This window comes from Periplaneta americana, chromosome 15 (assembly GCF_040183065.1).
Source record: "Periplaneta americana isolate PAMFEO1 chromosome 15, P.americana_PAMFEO1_priV1, whole genome shotgun sequence".
Classification (NCBI taxonomy): domain Eukaryota; kingdom Metazoa; phylum Arthropoda; class Insecta; order Blattodea; family Blattidae; genus Periplaneta; species Periplaneta americana.
Genome location: NC_091131.1, coordinates 64,798,694 through 64,813,348, shown reverse-complemented (window position 1 = coordinate 64,813,348; position 14,655 = coordinate 64,798,694). Strand labels below are relative to the sequence as shown.

At 37.1% G+C, this 14,655-nt stretch overlaps 1 protein-coding gene across 11 annotated transcripts in view; it reads left to right on the top strand.

The window, feature by feature from the left end:
- chb (chromosome bows) overlaps nucleotides 1-14,655 on the top strand; it is a 129,109-nt gene that overhangs the window by 65,166 nt on the left and 49,288 nt on the right. For 9 of the 11 annotated variants that reach the window (XM_069847438.1, XM_069847437.1, XM_069847436.1 and 6 more), the window contains 3 exons: nucleotides 7,223-7,257; nucleotides 7,347-7,425; nucleotides 7,546-7,614. In XM_069847438.1, the coding sequence (XP_069703539.1) occupies nucleotides 7,223-7,257; nucleotides 7,347-7,425; nucleotides 7,546-7,614 (183 nt within the window). The remainder of the gene's footprint in view (nucleotides 1-7,222; nucleotides 7,258-7,346; nucleotides 7,426-7,545; nucleotides 7,615-14,655) is intronic. The other 2 variants (XM_069847435.1, XM_069847441.1) reach the window with 1 other exon arrangement.

Genomic DNA, 14,655 nt, shown 5'->3' with positions numbered 1-14,655 from the left:
TACCTGTCTCTAAAAAATATTGTTCATGTCCGAAAATATGTTATTGAGAAATTATAACTGTATAATCATATTGTCACTGTAGTATGTTGAACCTACTTCAAAGAACAAGCTCATGATTTCTAAATATATCTCAAAATATTTTTAGGTCCAAAAATGACTTATTGTGAGATTATACTGTCTCTGTATTCTTTATATAAGATAGAAATAATATAATTAATATTTCTGAATTTGTGAAATGTCATTTTTCAAGCCATATTAAAAAGCCGGGTGTGATATAAGCGAGCGTAAGCGGTCAAGGAGTGAAAAAACCTCTAATACAAATTAAATTATATAAAAATATATATTGATTCTTTGGTATGACTGATAAAGAGGCAAATTTTAGCTCATCTTGACACTCCGACGGGTTCAGACTGGGAACAAGGATATTCCCTAGCTGTCTTTGAAGGTCAAGTGAAAGCATTCATTGACATGAAATTATATGAACTGTATGTCGGCACAGCTTCAGGTCAATGTAGAATATTAAGTCAAAGCTACGCGGACGTATAGGGACCGAGGAGTGTGATTGGTTTGCTTGACTTCAAGACAATGCTAATTAATAACAAAAACAGTTTAATGTGAGGCACATGATGGAATGTTTTCTTTTCGGAGCCTGATCTTCAGCTGAGTTAACCCTGACATATTTTGGCTAAGAAGGTCATTAATGAACACTATGTAAAAATTATTTTTTAGGGATGAGGAAAGTTTAATAAAGACATTCGTTTTGATATTCTCGAGTTGCCGAGATATCCTAAAAATCAAACAGTCAGTTAATTTAGAAGTGGAAGCAAAAAGGAAAACCCAGCAATGCCGGGTGCTTTAAGCTAATAAAATATAAATAGAAAATTAGTTAGCGTATATGTCAAAGATACGAGTTATTGCCAAACACACAAAGACGTATAATGAGCAAATATGTGTGATTATTAGACCTCGGATTTTAGGTTAAATGCCAATTTTTTTCTGTACGGATAAACTAAAACTAGTTTAATAGCTTCACATTTTATATCAAATATGAACATTTGAAAATGGTTTATGGTGCCTAAAATTGCGTATTTTGGCCTTTCCCTCAAATAGAAAACCCAGGTAAAAGACTTATGCCAAGTACTATTTCGCCTCTGTCTTGCCATAGACGTTGTCAGAAGCAAATAATATGCCCGATATCTTTCGAAATTAGCGTTCGTTAATAAAGAAAATAGTGATACAAATGAGCTTCTTTCGTGTGTTTGAAGTTCAGGCACTAAGGTGGACTGTTTGTAGCTGAACATAACGCACTTCGTCGGTTTCGAACAAAAAATATTTTACTCTTTTATATTTTGTATTTTATCTGTAGAAAAATTCACCACGTCGATGTACGAAATGTGAAGTGTTACATAGCTCGTATAAGAAGAATTTGGAATTTTCCGACACGATGTAATATTGTATCCAATGACCACGTGAGTTTGTGAGTCTCTTCAAGATATTTGATTCGATGTTTGATCATTTGACTGATACCTTGGAGAATACACCACAGCAGGCACTCAGACTTTCTTTTATTATTTGTTGTGAAGATGTTTCAGAACTGGAAGAATTCAACTTAATTTAGTAGAACCATTATGTCAAATGATAATAAATTGAACTTCGGTCATCAAGCAGACACGATTAACTGTAACTTGCATTGTTTACATCCAGGGTAATAGTATTTTGGATACAGCATAGGATTTTAACTGATCATGTGACACCGATTATAACCATATGTAGTACATTTGGCATAGTTTCACCTTTGTCCAGTTCAGGCTGTCCAAGCGTAACAGAGAAAACTGCCAGAGAGGATACGCTTTTGGCATCATTGACTCTGACTATTCTGTCTTCTGATTGAAACTACTGATGTAAAACGCAAAATTGCATAATACTTGCCGATTCTTGAGGTATTATCAACGATGAAGGATGAGTGGAACGGAGAAAAATTCTCTCTGGCACCGGGATTTAAACCCGGGTTTTCAGCTCTACGTGCTGACGCTCTATCCACTAAGCCACACCGGATTCCCATTCCGATGTCGGATTGAATCCTCTCAGTTTAAGTTCCACCTCTTGGGTTCCCTCTAGTGGCCTACCCTCATGCACGCGTCATAGATGTATGACAGTGGCACAATGTCCATACATGTGCAGAGGTGCACTCGTTATGAGTGACTAAGTGGCCGGGATCCAACGGAGTAAGCGCCGTCTTAAATCACTAAGTGATTATTTTTCGCATATCATATATTATTACGATGTACCGAAGTACATATGATATTTCCGTGCAGAAACCCAAGAGGTGGAACTTAAACTGAGAGGATTCAATCCGACATCCGGATGGGAATCCGGTGTGGCTTAATGGATAGAGCGTCAGCACGTAGAGCTGAAAACCCGGGTTCAAATCCCGGTGCCGGAGATAATTTTTCTCCGTTCCATTCATCCTTCATCATAAGATGACGCAGAATTTCTGCACGGAAATTTCATATGTACTTCGGCATATCGTAATAATATTATCAACGAGAAAATGCGTCCGTACAGAAGTTAATAAACAATATTAATTAGAAATCTCAGTATTAACATTTTAGTAACTATATTTATTAACATGTTTACTTAACTTATTTTGCTTTCTGTCGACACCAAAATCAAGCGTTAGAAAAGTTCATAATTTGAATTTAAGGAAAGTGGAAATATTAAATGCAATATTTAGCCATTATTTTCTGCAAAATGATAGTTAAAAATTAAGATTATTATGAAGTGTAGCAAAGAGAGATTTGTATGAAGACACTGAAAATTAAGATTGTAGAATGATTTTATGGCCGAAGTAGTAAGTTTTTTTTTATTTTTGTACGAACTTCTGCTAATATGACTTTTAATAAACACAATTCGTCTAAAATTTAAATACCGGTATGTTTATAATAACTATTGTAAAGAGTATGTCAGTTTATAGACTGAAACTGTAGCTTTTTAGATGTAATGTTCATAACCGCTGATTCATGAACTTCTGTTACAGATTTTTGCTAGAATGCCTTTGGTTTTAAATGTAAATTTTTGTTGAAGTTGAATATAAAAGTCTATTCTGGCGTTCTGTCCTTTTATTTTTAGTAACCACAGACCCATAAAACAGGGTAGTTTTTATGCGCTTCTAGCAGTTGAATCACTTTATCATTGCTTCATTTCGTGATAAGAAAATATAGTAACTATCGCGTTCTTATTTTGCGCGTATTGAAATGGCACGGCTCTACCTGACAAGAATATAAAATAAACAGTAATCGATATTATTATTATGTATAAATGAAAGTTACCGCCACAAGCACCGTTTTAAAAATTAATGAAACGTTTCTTCCACAAATGTTAACGTAAATTTTGGTCATTAACGGAAAAAAAAGTTAAAGACGTACGTTTTTGTTAATAGGCCTAAATAGCGTCGAAAAATATGTAGGAAAATGAATTATTGATAAAAAGACTATCGGATGTGGACGCGCTTAATCGGGGTATGTCACGTTTTATGTCTGTATAATATTTAGGGCCTATCTATTAAATCCAGACATTTGAGATGTGCAGGGTATATAGCACGTATGGGCGAATGTAGAAATGCATATAGAGCAATGGTCATCAGCACAGAGCACCCTGGGGCTAGCGTCTCTTACCCGCGGAGAACACACTGCACTTTGGTGCATTCGTAGCTGCTAGCGGGTATGCTCTCTACCTCTTCCTGACGAGACACACGGGACGGCTCCGCTTACCCTTTACCCATTTCAGCGAGTGCTGACGACCACTGATATAGAGTGTTAATTGGGATGCCGGAGGGAGAAAGACCTTTGGGGAGGCCGAGCCTTAGATGGGAGAATAATATAAAATGGATTTGAGTGAGATGGAGCATATGATTGTAGATACTAGATTAATCTTGCTCAGGATAGGAATCGATGGCGGACTTATGTGAGGGCGGCAATGAACCTCCGGGTTCCTTAAAAGCAATTTTTAAGTAAGTATAATATTTAGCCTACTTTCCTTCATCAAGAGGCAGATAACAGGTAGCTCAATGGAGTACGCGTGAAAAAATAGTAATGTGGAGTTCGTATTTTAAGTCCCGAATAGTTAATCTTTTTGTGTCTATTCTCTCTCTATCTACATGGAGTATTGAGTACTATACCGTAGACTGCACTTTCTATTTCAAATCTGCCCTTTAATAATTCTAAATAGTAAATATAATTTTATGTACCAAAATGTAATATTCGAGCAATGGCTATTAATAGACAAACAAAATAAGTAATAATTAAATGAAAAACCCCAATAAATATTTAAATAATAAATTCATAAATAAAAAAATACAAGGATTCAGAACGTAAAAGAGTTCAATACTTAGTAGACAGCAGGTGTGATAAAACTTCTATATTCACAAATTAATTCAATTGATTTTATGGGGAAACAATTCAACATTGCGTCTTTTAATTCTGTTATCGGTAATTACCCAACTTACCTATTGATAGATAACTTGATAAGTAGTCCTCATTGCTACGCGAAAATAGCTGTTCCATCTTCAGTTTTTTGTCAACGTAGGTTCGAAGATAATCATTCTCTAATAATAGCTGTTTCTGCGAACAGAGGGAAACTGTGATCGCTGAATTGTCGAAATTTCAGTTGTCCCGTGCCTTCCATGAAATAGAAGTGTGCTGTTGGGTGTAAACATTAACAATATCTATCAATAATTTTGCGCTACCATTCGGTAAAACTATAGGCGTAGCTCACTGGTAACGTTGGACTTGCGCTCTGCGTGGGTTGCTGATTAGGCTGTTGGGTTTTTTTTTTGCGAGGTTTTGTCCAACTTTAAGCAGAATGTCGAATAATCTCGTGGCGAATCCGTTTCGCCAAAGTGCCATCTCGTCATCACCAATTATTTCACCGAAGCTGGATAACCTCGCAGTTGATAACAGCGCCGTTAAACAACTGATTAAAACATATTACATTATTTACCCACCTTGTTTAACATGCTGTCCTCACCAAAATAAATTGATATCGAAGTTCACATCTCTGATATAAGGAGGGGGGGGGAGGAAATGTTACCAAATTCGATATTCATTATTCTTTGCAACATGCACCTGGAGCGACCGATGTGCTGGGATGTTGTTGTGATGGAGAATCCAATTCTTTTTTTACCACAAATGTTAATCGCACTGCATCATGAAGGCGACTAAAATGATTAACATACTCCTCCTTATTGGCAGTCCGACCTTCAGAAATGAATTCGAAACGTGCTAATCCCTGGATATCAACACTTCCAGCATCACCTTTCCCTTTGAACTGTCTACACGAAATCGTTTTTGTCGTGATGAGGCGAGTGATTTCCATGTCGATGACTGCCGTTTGGATTGTGGGTCTTAGAGAAAACACCATGCCTCTTCAGCTGTAATCACCCTGACCAAGATTTCGATCCTGGTCCACCCTGTCAATCGGTTCTCCACAAAGCAGTTTTCCCGTTGTTTATCGGTTACTTTTCTCGGAACAATGTCCTCACATACACACGTTGCATCTTCAAATCATTGTGAAAGATATAATGTAGAGAACTATGCGAAATTCCTAACACGTTTGTCACGCCTTCTATAGATTGTCTGTGGTCTTGTCTTGATCTCGTGTCTAACTCTGGCAATCATTAATTTATTTCTAGCCTATCTGGATTTGAATGTGGATCGTCTTCCTCTGAAACGCGGCCATCTTTGAATCGCTTGTACCACTCATGCACTTGGGTCTGTGGCATTGCTTTCTCTCCTTATGTTTGGCGTAACAGAATAAATGTCTTACCAAGTTTAACACAAAATTGTATGTTCACTCGCTGTTCTTTAAGAGTCATCTTACCACTCGACGGATTAATACTCGTGAAAAAGCACAGAAACCTTATCAAGCCATCAGCTATGTTGTTGTTTAGTAAACTGTCTGAAGACAGGTCTGAACCTCACAAGTAATACCAAGAAGACACCACTTGTGAGGCAACTAGGCCAGGAGATAATGGCTACGTTAGTCACATCAGCTACTCCCTGTGCGCAGCCGCAGCATAGTCCCTCATATGCGCCTGAGGACATAATTATGCTATCCGCCACGAAGCCAAGGCAGAGAAGTTGCCTAAATGGCACGGCAGCGGCAAGCAAATTTCGGTTCATTTTTTAAGGCTCATTCATAATTAAATTAAACTTAACATAAGCGTTAACTTAAGAATGTAAACGTTACAGTAAAATCAAGAAGTCATACCATCATTCACGATGGGGACATAAACATAACACCAAACATACTTGGTAACCATGGAAACATAACGACGCCATTTCCTCATATTCTGTCGTATACTTCAGCGCTCCACGATTGTGTTCTGTTTGCAAATCACGTAAGCATAAACATGAAAGTTTGGAGTTTGCAAACTTTCATGTTAACGTCTAACGGCAATGTTAATGTCAGTGTTCATGTGAATGATCCCATTTGGTAGCCTGGCCACAAACTTCTGTGTTTATGTTACGGTTATGTTTAATTTTCATTGTGAATGGGCCTTTACTCTGCTCGTACTAATTATTTCATAATCATGAACTGAAGCAGTCAAGAAGTGATTTCATTACTGGAGTCATATGAAACTACCCTGTTTCATGGGTCTGTGGTTACTAAAAAATAAAAGGACAGTAACGCTAGAAAATTACATTCAACTTCAACTTAATTTTACATAATAATTTTAATTTCCATCCAAAATGGAATATTAAAGATTGGCGTTCCAAAAAGATATAAGTTCACCGAGTTAGCATGCCTGACCGTGTAACGAGCGGGCCCGGGTTCAAATCCTGGTTGGAACAAGTTAGCTAGTTTTTTTCCGGGGTTTTCCCTCAACTCATTAAGAGCAAATACTGGGTAACTTTCGGTGCTGGACCCTGAACTTATTTCGCTGGCATTATCACCTTCATATTATTCAGACGCTAGATCACCATAGATGTTGATAAAGCGTCATAAAGTAAACCGCAAAAAAAAAGTGTCCGCTCTTTGTGAGTACCCAAACCTTTCGTGTTCTTAGCGTCACTAGTCTGCCCTGAAGGTGGAATCAATAAGCAGTATTAGTGTGTTGGGAGAATTTGAATTTTGTATGCGGTTGTGAAAATCAAAACACTTCACACATTCCACTCATCGAGAAAACCAGAAACCTAACATGATGTGCTATTTGTTTTTGCAGGAAGTCGGGCAGAGGACGAGCTAGATGGCGTTGTTGTAAGTATCGTGTCATTGTCTCTTATTGTACTCAGATTGTGCTTTGTTGCGGTTTTCCATATAATTCGTGGTGTGCTGTGTTGTTGCAGAAGTCTGCTACGAAGCGCGCGAGTAGCGTGCCGAGGCGAGGGCCTCTTTCCGCAACCAAGTCCGTGCCGTCCACGCCAGGTGAGTGCTGCCTGCCTTGCTTGTTGTGTTTTGTGCTGCACTTGTGTTTGTGTGTTTTGTGCTAACTCTTCTCTTACTCACGCCCCCTCCCCGTCATCCCCTCTTCTTCTTGGACTGCAGCTCCCCCCGGTACTGGGAGCAAAATACGCAGAACGTCTTCCCTGCGGCGGACCACATCGTCTGCGGGAGGTAAGTGCAAAGCGCGAACGAAACCAAGTTCAACGAAATGTCTAGTTCGCATATACGTATTTTAATGGAACCATTTATAGACTTAATTTACATGACCTGGAACTTCACCAATTGAGCTTTGTTCCCAATAAAATTGTGAAAGTTTTTCTCGCAAATGGTAATATATGTGTGGTAACAATATAATAGGCCACCGGCGTAGCTTAGGAGTTAACGAGCATCACTCATGCTTCAAGGCTGCACTCGGACGTGGGTTCGAATCCCGTTTGGGTTGATTACGTGGTTGAGGTTTTTCCTAGTTTTTTCTCAACTGTGAGGCGAAAGCAGACAAATATCATGGCGAATTCTCGGACTCATCTCGCCAAATACCATCGCGCTATCACCAGTTGCACCAACGCAATAGCCACGTTAGTTTATACAGCATCGTTAAATAACCGATGTGAATACAGGTGACCTTTATGCAGACTGGCCTCAGTCATGTTTCGTCGGCTTAAATAACTGAAGTGTGATACGCCCGTCGGCCCCATCCCGAGGAAGCTAACAAGCAAACATTCTCATAGGAGCAGATAAAAAAGTTATTATTTTCTTCCATCATGTTAATAATGTTAAGTGCTTATACAAATTTTGGCCACTCGAACGCAATTACGAGGACCCCCCAGGAAATAAATTTTCTTGGCGCCATTTGCAGAAAGAAAATACAGTTTCATGGAAAGATTTATTGGAACAGATACAGCAATTTTGTTGTAACTATTTATTCTCCACCCAAATTGAGACATTTCTCATACTGGTACCGTGGGATCAACAGAGAGGTGCAGACTGCTGTCACGCACTAGTTCCGATCCCAGCCGGCAGACTTCTACGGCACAGAGATACTAAAGTTGATTCCAAACTAAGACAGATGTCTCAATTGCCGTGGAGAATATGTTACAAAATAGTTCAACAATATTTATATTTGTTCCAATAAATCTTTCCATGAAATTGTGTTTTCTTTCTGTAATGAAGGATGAGTGGAACAAAGAAAAATTCTCTCCGGCACCGGGATTTGAACCCGGTTTTTCCGCTCTACGTGCTGACGCTCTATCCACTAAGCCACACCGGATTCCCATTCCGATGGCGGGTTGAATCCTCTCAGTTTAAGTTCCGCCTCTTGGGTTCCCTCTAGTGGCCTACCCTCATGCACTGCGTCATAGATGTATGACAGTGACACAATGTCCATACGTGTGCAGAGGTGCACTCGTTACAAGTGACTGAGTGGCCGGGATCCGACGGAGTAAGCGCCGTCTTAAATCACTAAGTGATTATTTTTCGCACACGTATGGGCATTGTGCCACTGTCATACATCTATGACGCAGTGCATGAGGATAGGCCACTAGAGGGAACCCAAGAGGTGGAATTTAAACTGAGAGAATTCAATCCGACATCGGGATGGGAATCCGGTGTGGTTTAGTGGATAGAGCATCAGCACGTAGAGCTGAAAACACGGGTTCAAATCCCGGTGCCGGAGAGAATTTTTCTCTGTTCCACTCATCCATCATATGATTACGCAGAATTTCTGCACGGAAATATCACGTACTTCGGTACATCGTAATAATGTTCTTTCTATAAGCTTACTTTCTTGGAGGTCCTAGTAATTGCGCTCGAGTGGCCAAAATTTGTATAAAGCAGTTGTTTCGACATTATAAACATGGTGGAAAAAAAAAAAAAAAAAAAAAACTTTTTTATCTGCCCGCCGCCTGTCAACAGATTTTATTAGGTTGAGGCTGCAGTGAGACCGGTCTGCATGGGAACTCCTGTAGTATTGTTTGTTCGCGAGATGAAGAATGGGAGATGAGGTGTCAGAGAGAAGAATGTTAGTGATATAAGTTCTTATATTGTGATGCAGTAGCGATATTATTCATTAAAAATTATACAAACTTTATCACTTCATCAGTTTTTGGTCATTGCTCTTGTACTTGGTAAGTGAGAAGCTAAGTTATTTATTATAATTTGTACTAGATTAAGCAATTACTAATAGTTACTTTATTAAAATAATTAGTAGCTTTTAATTTATATAAGCATATTATTACTAATGTTTTCAGCATGAGTAATAACCTGACTACAGGGGATACTTATCTGAGCAATGTATATAATAATCAGCAGCGACAGTCAAGAATGTTGCATTCCTTCCACTCGTCTTCTCTTGAGTAACCGGCAGTAGGCTACAGTGTGTAGAACGAAAGAGATTTGCAGTTCTAAAGTAAATAATAATTTATTTATGCAATCTTGTATACGATACAAAGGTTTGAAATGATTTAGTTGGTGTAAACTACACTGTCACTTTTAAGATACACAAGGGCTTACAAGCAAGGAATTCCATCGCTCCGTCCGCGAATATGTGGCATAACTCTTTCTAAAAATAAATAAAAAGTTGAATTTTTACTTTAGCAACACTACTTGCACAATTATAACAATTGCTGCACATATTCTTCACCTGCATCTTAATATATAGGGTTATTCAAAAGTAAGTTCTCATTTTGAAATGGTAATAAGTGTCAAATTTTTAGATTCCACAAAAATAAAAACACCAATTTGTTCGTAAAGAAATGGGATTTTATTAAAACACGAACAAATTAAATATGACCACCGCCGTGTTGTTCAATAAGAAGTAGTCTTTCTTCTATACTATAAACGGCATTAGTAAGCACATTCCTAGAGATGTTTTCAATGATATCTGATATTGACTGTTTCATTTCCTCACGTGTAGTAGGTCTACTAAGAAATACCCTTTCTTTTAGATAATCCATAACCAGGTCACCTGGATTTATGTCTGGTGACCTAGAAGGCCAACTTCGGAAAATGCCTACTAATTACACGATCACCAAATGTATTGCGCAAAAGTGCTTTTACAAAGCCTATCTTGTTGTTTGAGTTCAAAATGCATTTCAATTTTATAGGGATGGAACCGAAGCTGTCTTCTCAGAATTCCCCACACTGTTGAATAACTCATGTCCAAACGCTTTGCAACTTTATTAGCACTACAAACATTATAGTCTGAATGTTCACTAACTTCCTGGACTTCTCGTAAAATTAGAGCTGCACTCACCTCGTTTTCTACTAATTTTCGTGTACACGATCGCTTTATATCGACAACTGAACCAGTTTCTTCAAATTTGTTCATCAGTTTACGAAATGATTTTACAGAGCACAATCCATTTCTCAATCCATGTCGATATCTTCTCAATGCATATGCATATTGTCTATTGCGTTCGTAATAGTACTGAAGGAGGCCATTTCGAACTCGTAAAGGTAAAACCATTGTAAAAATTATTAAAATTACTCTCCTACAACTGCCGTTTGTATTCCGAACAACAATTATTGTTTATACAAGCGTGACACAGTTACCATAGCAACGAAACACGCATCTATACTAATAATAAATCTGTAGCCGAAATTTTTCTGGTAATTTTCGATTTTCCAAAAATAATTGGTCCTAACATATATAATTAACCACCCTGAAACCGAAAATAGCTTTTTTGAAAATTTTGTTTGTATGTCTGTCTGTCTGTCTGTCTGTCTGTATGTTTGTTACCTTTTCACGCGATAATGGATGAACGGATTTCGATGAAAATTGTAATATAAATTATGTTCGTTGTAACTTAGATTTTAGGCTATATGGCATTCAAAATACATTATTTAAAAGGGGGGTTATAAGGGGGCCTGAATTAAATAAATCGAAATATCTCGCTTATTATTGATTTTTGTGAAAAATGTTACATAACAAAGTTTCTTTAAAAATAATTTGCGATAAGTTTTATTCCTTAAAAAATTTTGATAGGACTGATATTTAATGAGATAAATGAGTTTTAAGATTAAAATAACTGCCATCTAAGGCCGTATAATGAAATAAAAAACAAATGACTTCGTCTATAAGGGGCCTTGGACAGCAACAATCGAAAGCTATGAAAGATAGCCTACAGAGAATGTTTTTCTGTGTTTGTATGAAGTAATATCGGAAGCTAAATTAACCGATTTGTATAATTAATTATTATTTCACCATTGGAAAGTGTAGCTTCTCTAGATGGACATAATGCTATAATGTTATTACAGTAACTTACTTACTTACAAATGGCTTTTAAGGAACCCGAAGGTTCATTGCCGCCCTCACATAAGCCCGCCATCGGTCCCTATCCTGTGCAAGATTAATCCAGTCTCTATCATCATACCCCACCTCCCTCAAATCCATTTTAATATTATCCTCCCATCTACGTCTCGGCCTCCCTAAAGGTCTTTTTCCCTCCGGTCTCCCAACTAACTATTACAGTAACTTCTGATATAATATAATGTAATATAATATAATATATGTAATGTAATATTATATAATATAATTTAAGTTATTTGAAGGGTTCAGAACCATAGTGGCCCAAGCGCCATTTACTGAATACGTAGAAAACAAGGGTTAAAATTAAGTTATTATCATAATTAAATGGAAACCTATAACAAGTAAAATAAAGTATACACATTAAATCTAAATGATGTCTGTGTTCATTAAACTATGGTTGCATGTAATAACAATTAAGAAACATGTTAAAGGAATTGTCATTGCACCAATGAATGGTCTCTGACCAGAATGATCGCATTTTAATTATTTGGATGCAATTTAAATTAAGTAACATATTAAACGATTTATCCTTCTATCAAACACGAATCTTCCCTGGATCAAATGTCCTATTTTAATTATGTAATTAGTTTATATTTATTTCTAACGGGTGCAGCGGAGCGCACGGGTACGGCTAGTAGGTAATAAAACCCAAACCTTCTAACCAGTAATGGCACCTATATGAAACCAAACTGCTGATATGTACAGAAGATACAGCTGTTTCAAAATGAGAACTTACCTTTGATTAACTTTATACTTGATAGAGCTATCTTTAAAAGTCGAATTTACATGAAGGAGTTCATGGGGACTTACAAGATATATTTATTTCCTAATATTGTTTTCCACTTCTCCTGAAGTGTAAGAATTGCATATCATTGGTTAAGATGTGATACCACAGTCTAGTATATACAGTCACGAAGGTCAATACGTAGGGAATATGCATCCATAGATAGTTGCTAACCAATAGGATCGCTACTATCGCCTCATGACAGACAATGCGAAATAGTACCGGCGCAGTCTATTATTTCTAGTACCCTCACAACTCAAGCTTCGTGATTGTATATACTAGACTGTGGACTGTGGTGATATCTCGTATCTGTAAATTTGCAGGTGAATAAAAAAAATGTTTTAAAAAGTAATTTCTCTCAAAATAGACAAACGTATTATAGGTCTGTATGTTTCGACTTTGCGAGATATTCTACTCGAGGACAAAATAATATTAGTTAACTCACCAATTTAAAAAAAAAATAATAATAATGTTTATCTAAATAATAATATGGATATAGTTGAACTCAGTAACCATTTTTATAGATACGAGGGTGATAGCCACAGATACAAATATGGCACGAAATTGAGAGAGGGATTTACAGTTTCGTATAATTTCTCTTCCGTTGACACTGGTTCCGTTTGTAGCCCAAAATTTCCCCTCTAACTTAGTTTTATTGCCAGAGATATGCGGCATATTTCGCACGAATATCACCGATCGCTACCAGTACGTAATCCTTTCTGGATCCAAGCTGCCGCGTAGCTGAAAATGGCATTGCAGGACAAGCGCAATAAGTCAGCAGGTTTCAGTGCGTTAGTGCATTTTAGACTGAAGGACCAGTATAACAGAGGATTGATTACTCCATTGATTAAATATATGTTGAATACAGCATAATTATTTATTTTGTTCAAACTACATAATTAGGGCTACATAGTTTGCATCCAGTTATGGCAAATTTTGTTTTTATTTTTATGCAGGCATAATGTATTAATGCATAGGAAGGAATGGTGAACGGGAGAAAAGTTCTGGGCGGAAGAAGATATCATATGATAGACGACAGTAAGCTAATATGGATCATATGCTGTAACAAAGAATAAGGTAGAAAATAGGAAAGATTGGAGAGTGCTGGGTTCGCAGTGAAAGACTTACCCTTGGACAGAAAACTATAAATGAATGAATAATAAATACAGAGTGAAAATAAGTTTTGATTTTTCGAGTAAACCTTTATTCATTGAACAGTAATGGTATTGTTTGTTTCTACCTCTCCGTCCTACTTCTCATCTCTGTCGTTGCGTCCGTGCGCACCCTCTGCTTAAGTACCATATCTTACTATATATTTTTCGCTTTCTTTTCTTCTCCTTGTAAAATAGCACAGATGAAGGTGAAGCAAACAACAAATTGCAGGCCTTCTTTTATCCTCCATATTTACACGAGAATTCTCAGAACCGAACTGACGAAAATAACTGATGAACCTGATGGAAAAATATATAGTTGTGTCCACACAGTCCAGTTCAGTTTTTCTGTCACTTGTCAGTTCTTTTACGCAGTTAAACTGAGTGTGTATGGGGCTTTCTACGCACGATTCTGCTCTGTTTTTCCTTTGTTTTGTTTGTTTCTTGCTTTTTCTGTCTGTTTATAAGGTCAAGTGTTATGAATAATTTATAACGAACTAAAGTAGGTGTAAAATAAACATCCTTCCCCTAGTCGTGTGAGCCAGGCGCTGCCCGAAGTGGATTTAGACAAGATTCACACTACAGGAGAACAGTCGTTTTTTCTGTCTCAAAGGCTGTACAATTATTGTAAAGTAGTATTGGAGGAAATTTGTAAATTTCTTGAATTTATTCGATATTAATTTCAACAACCATTCCAAATTTCATTTATTAATCATATATTAAATAAGAAATGAAATACCCGTAATAAACTTAAGATTTTTTTATTTTTGGAAATCCGATAATAATAATAATAATAATAATAATAATAATAATAATAATAATAATAATCCGCATCGGTGATAGTTGATTTTAGGAGAAAAATTACCTACAGTTTTACATTTGGATCTTAATCTTCTATACGATTTTTTTTCAACATACGAGGTGCGTCCATAAAGTAACTTTCCCAATCGTCCCACAGCTGGCAAGCCATA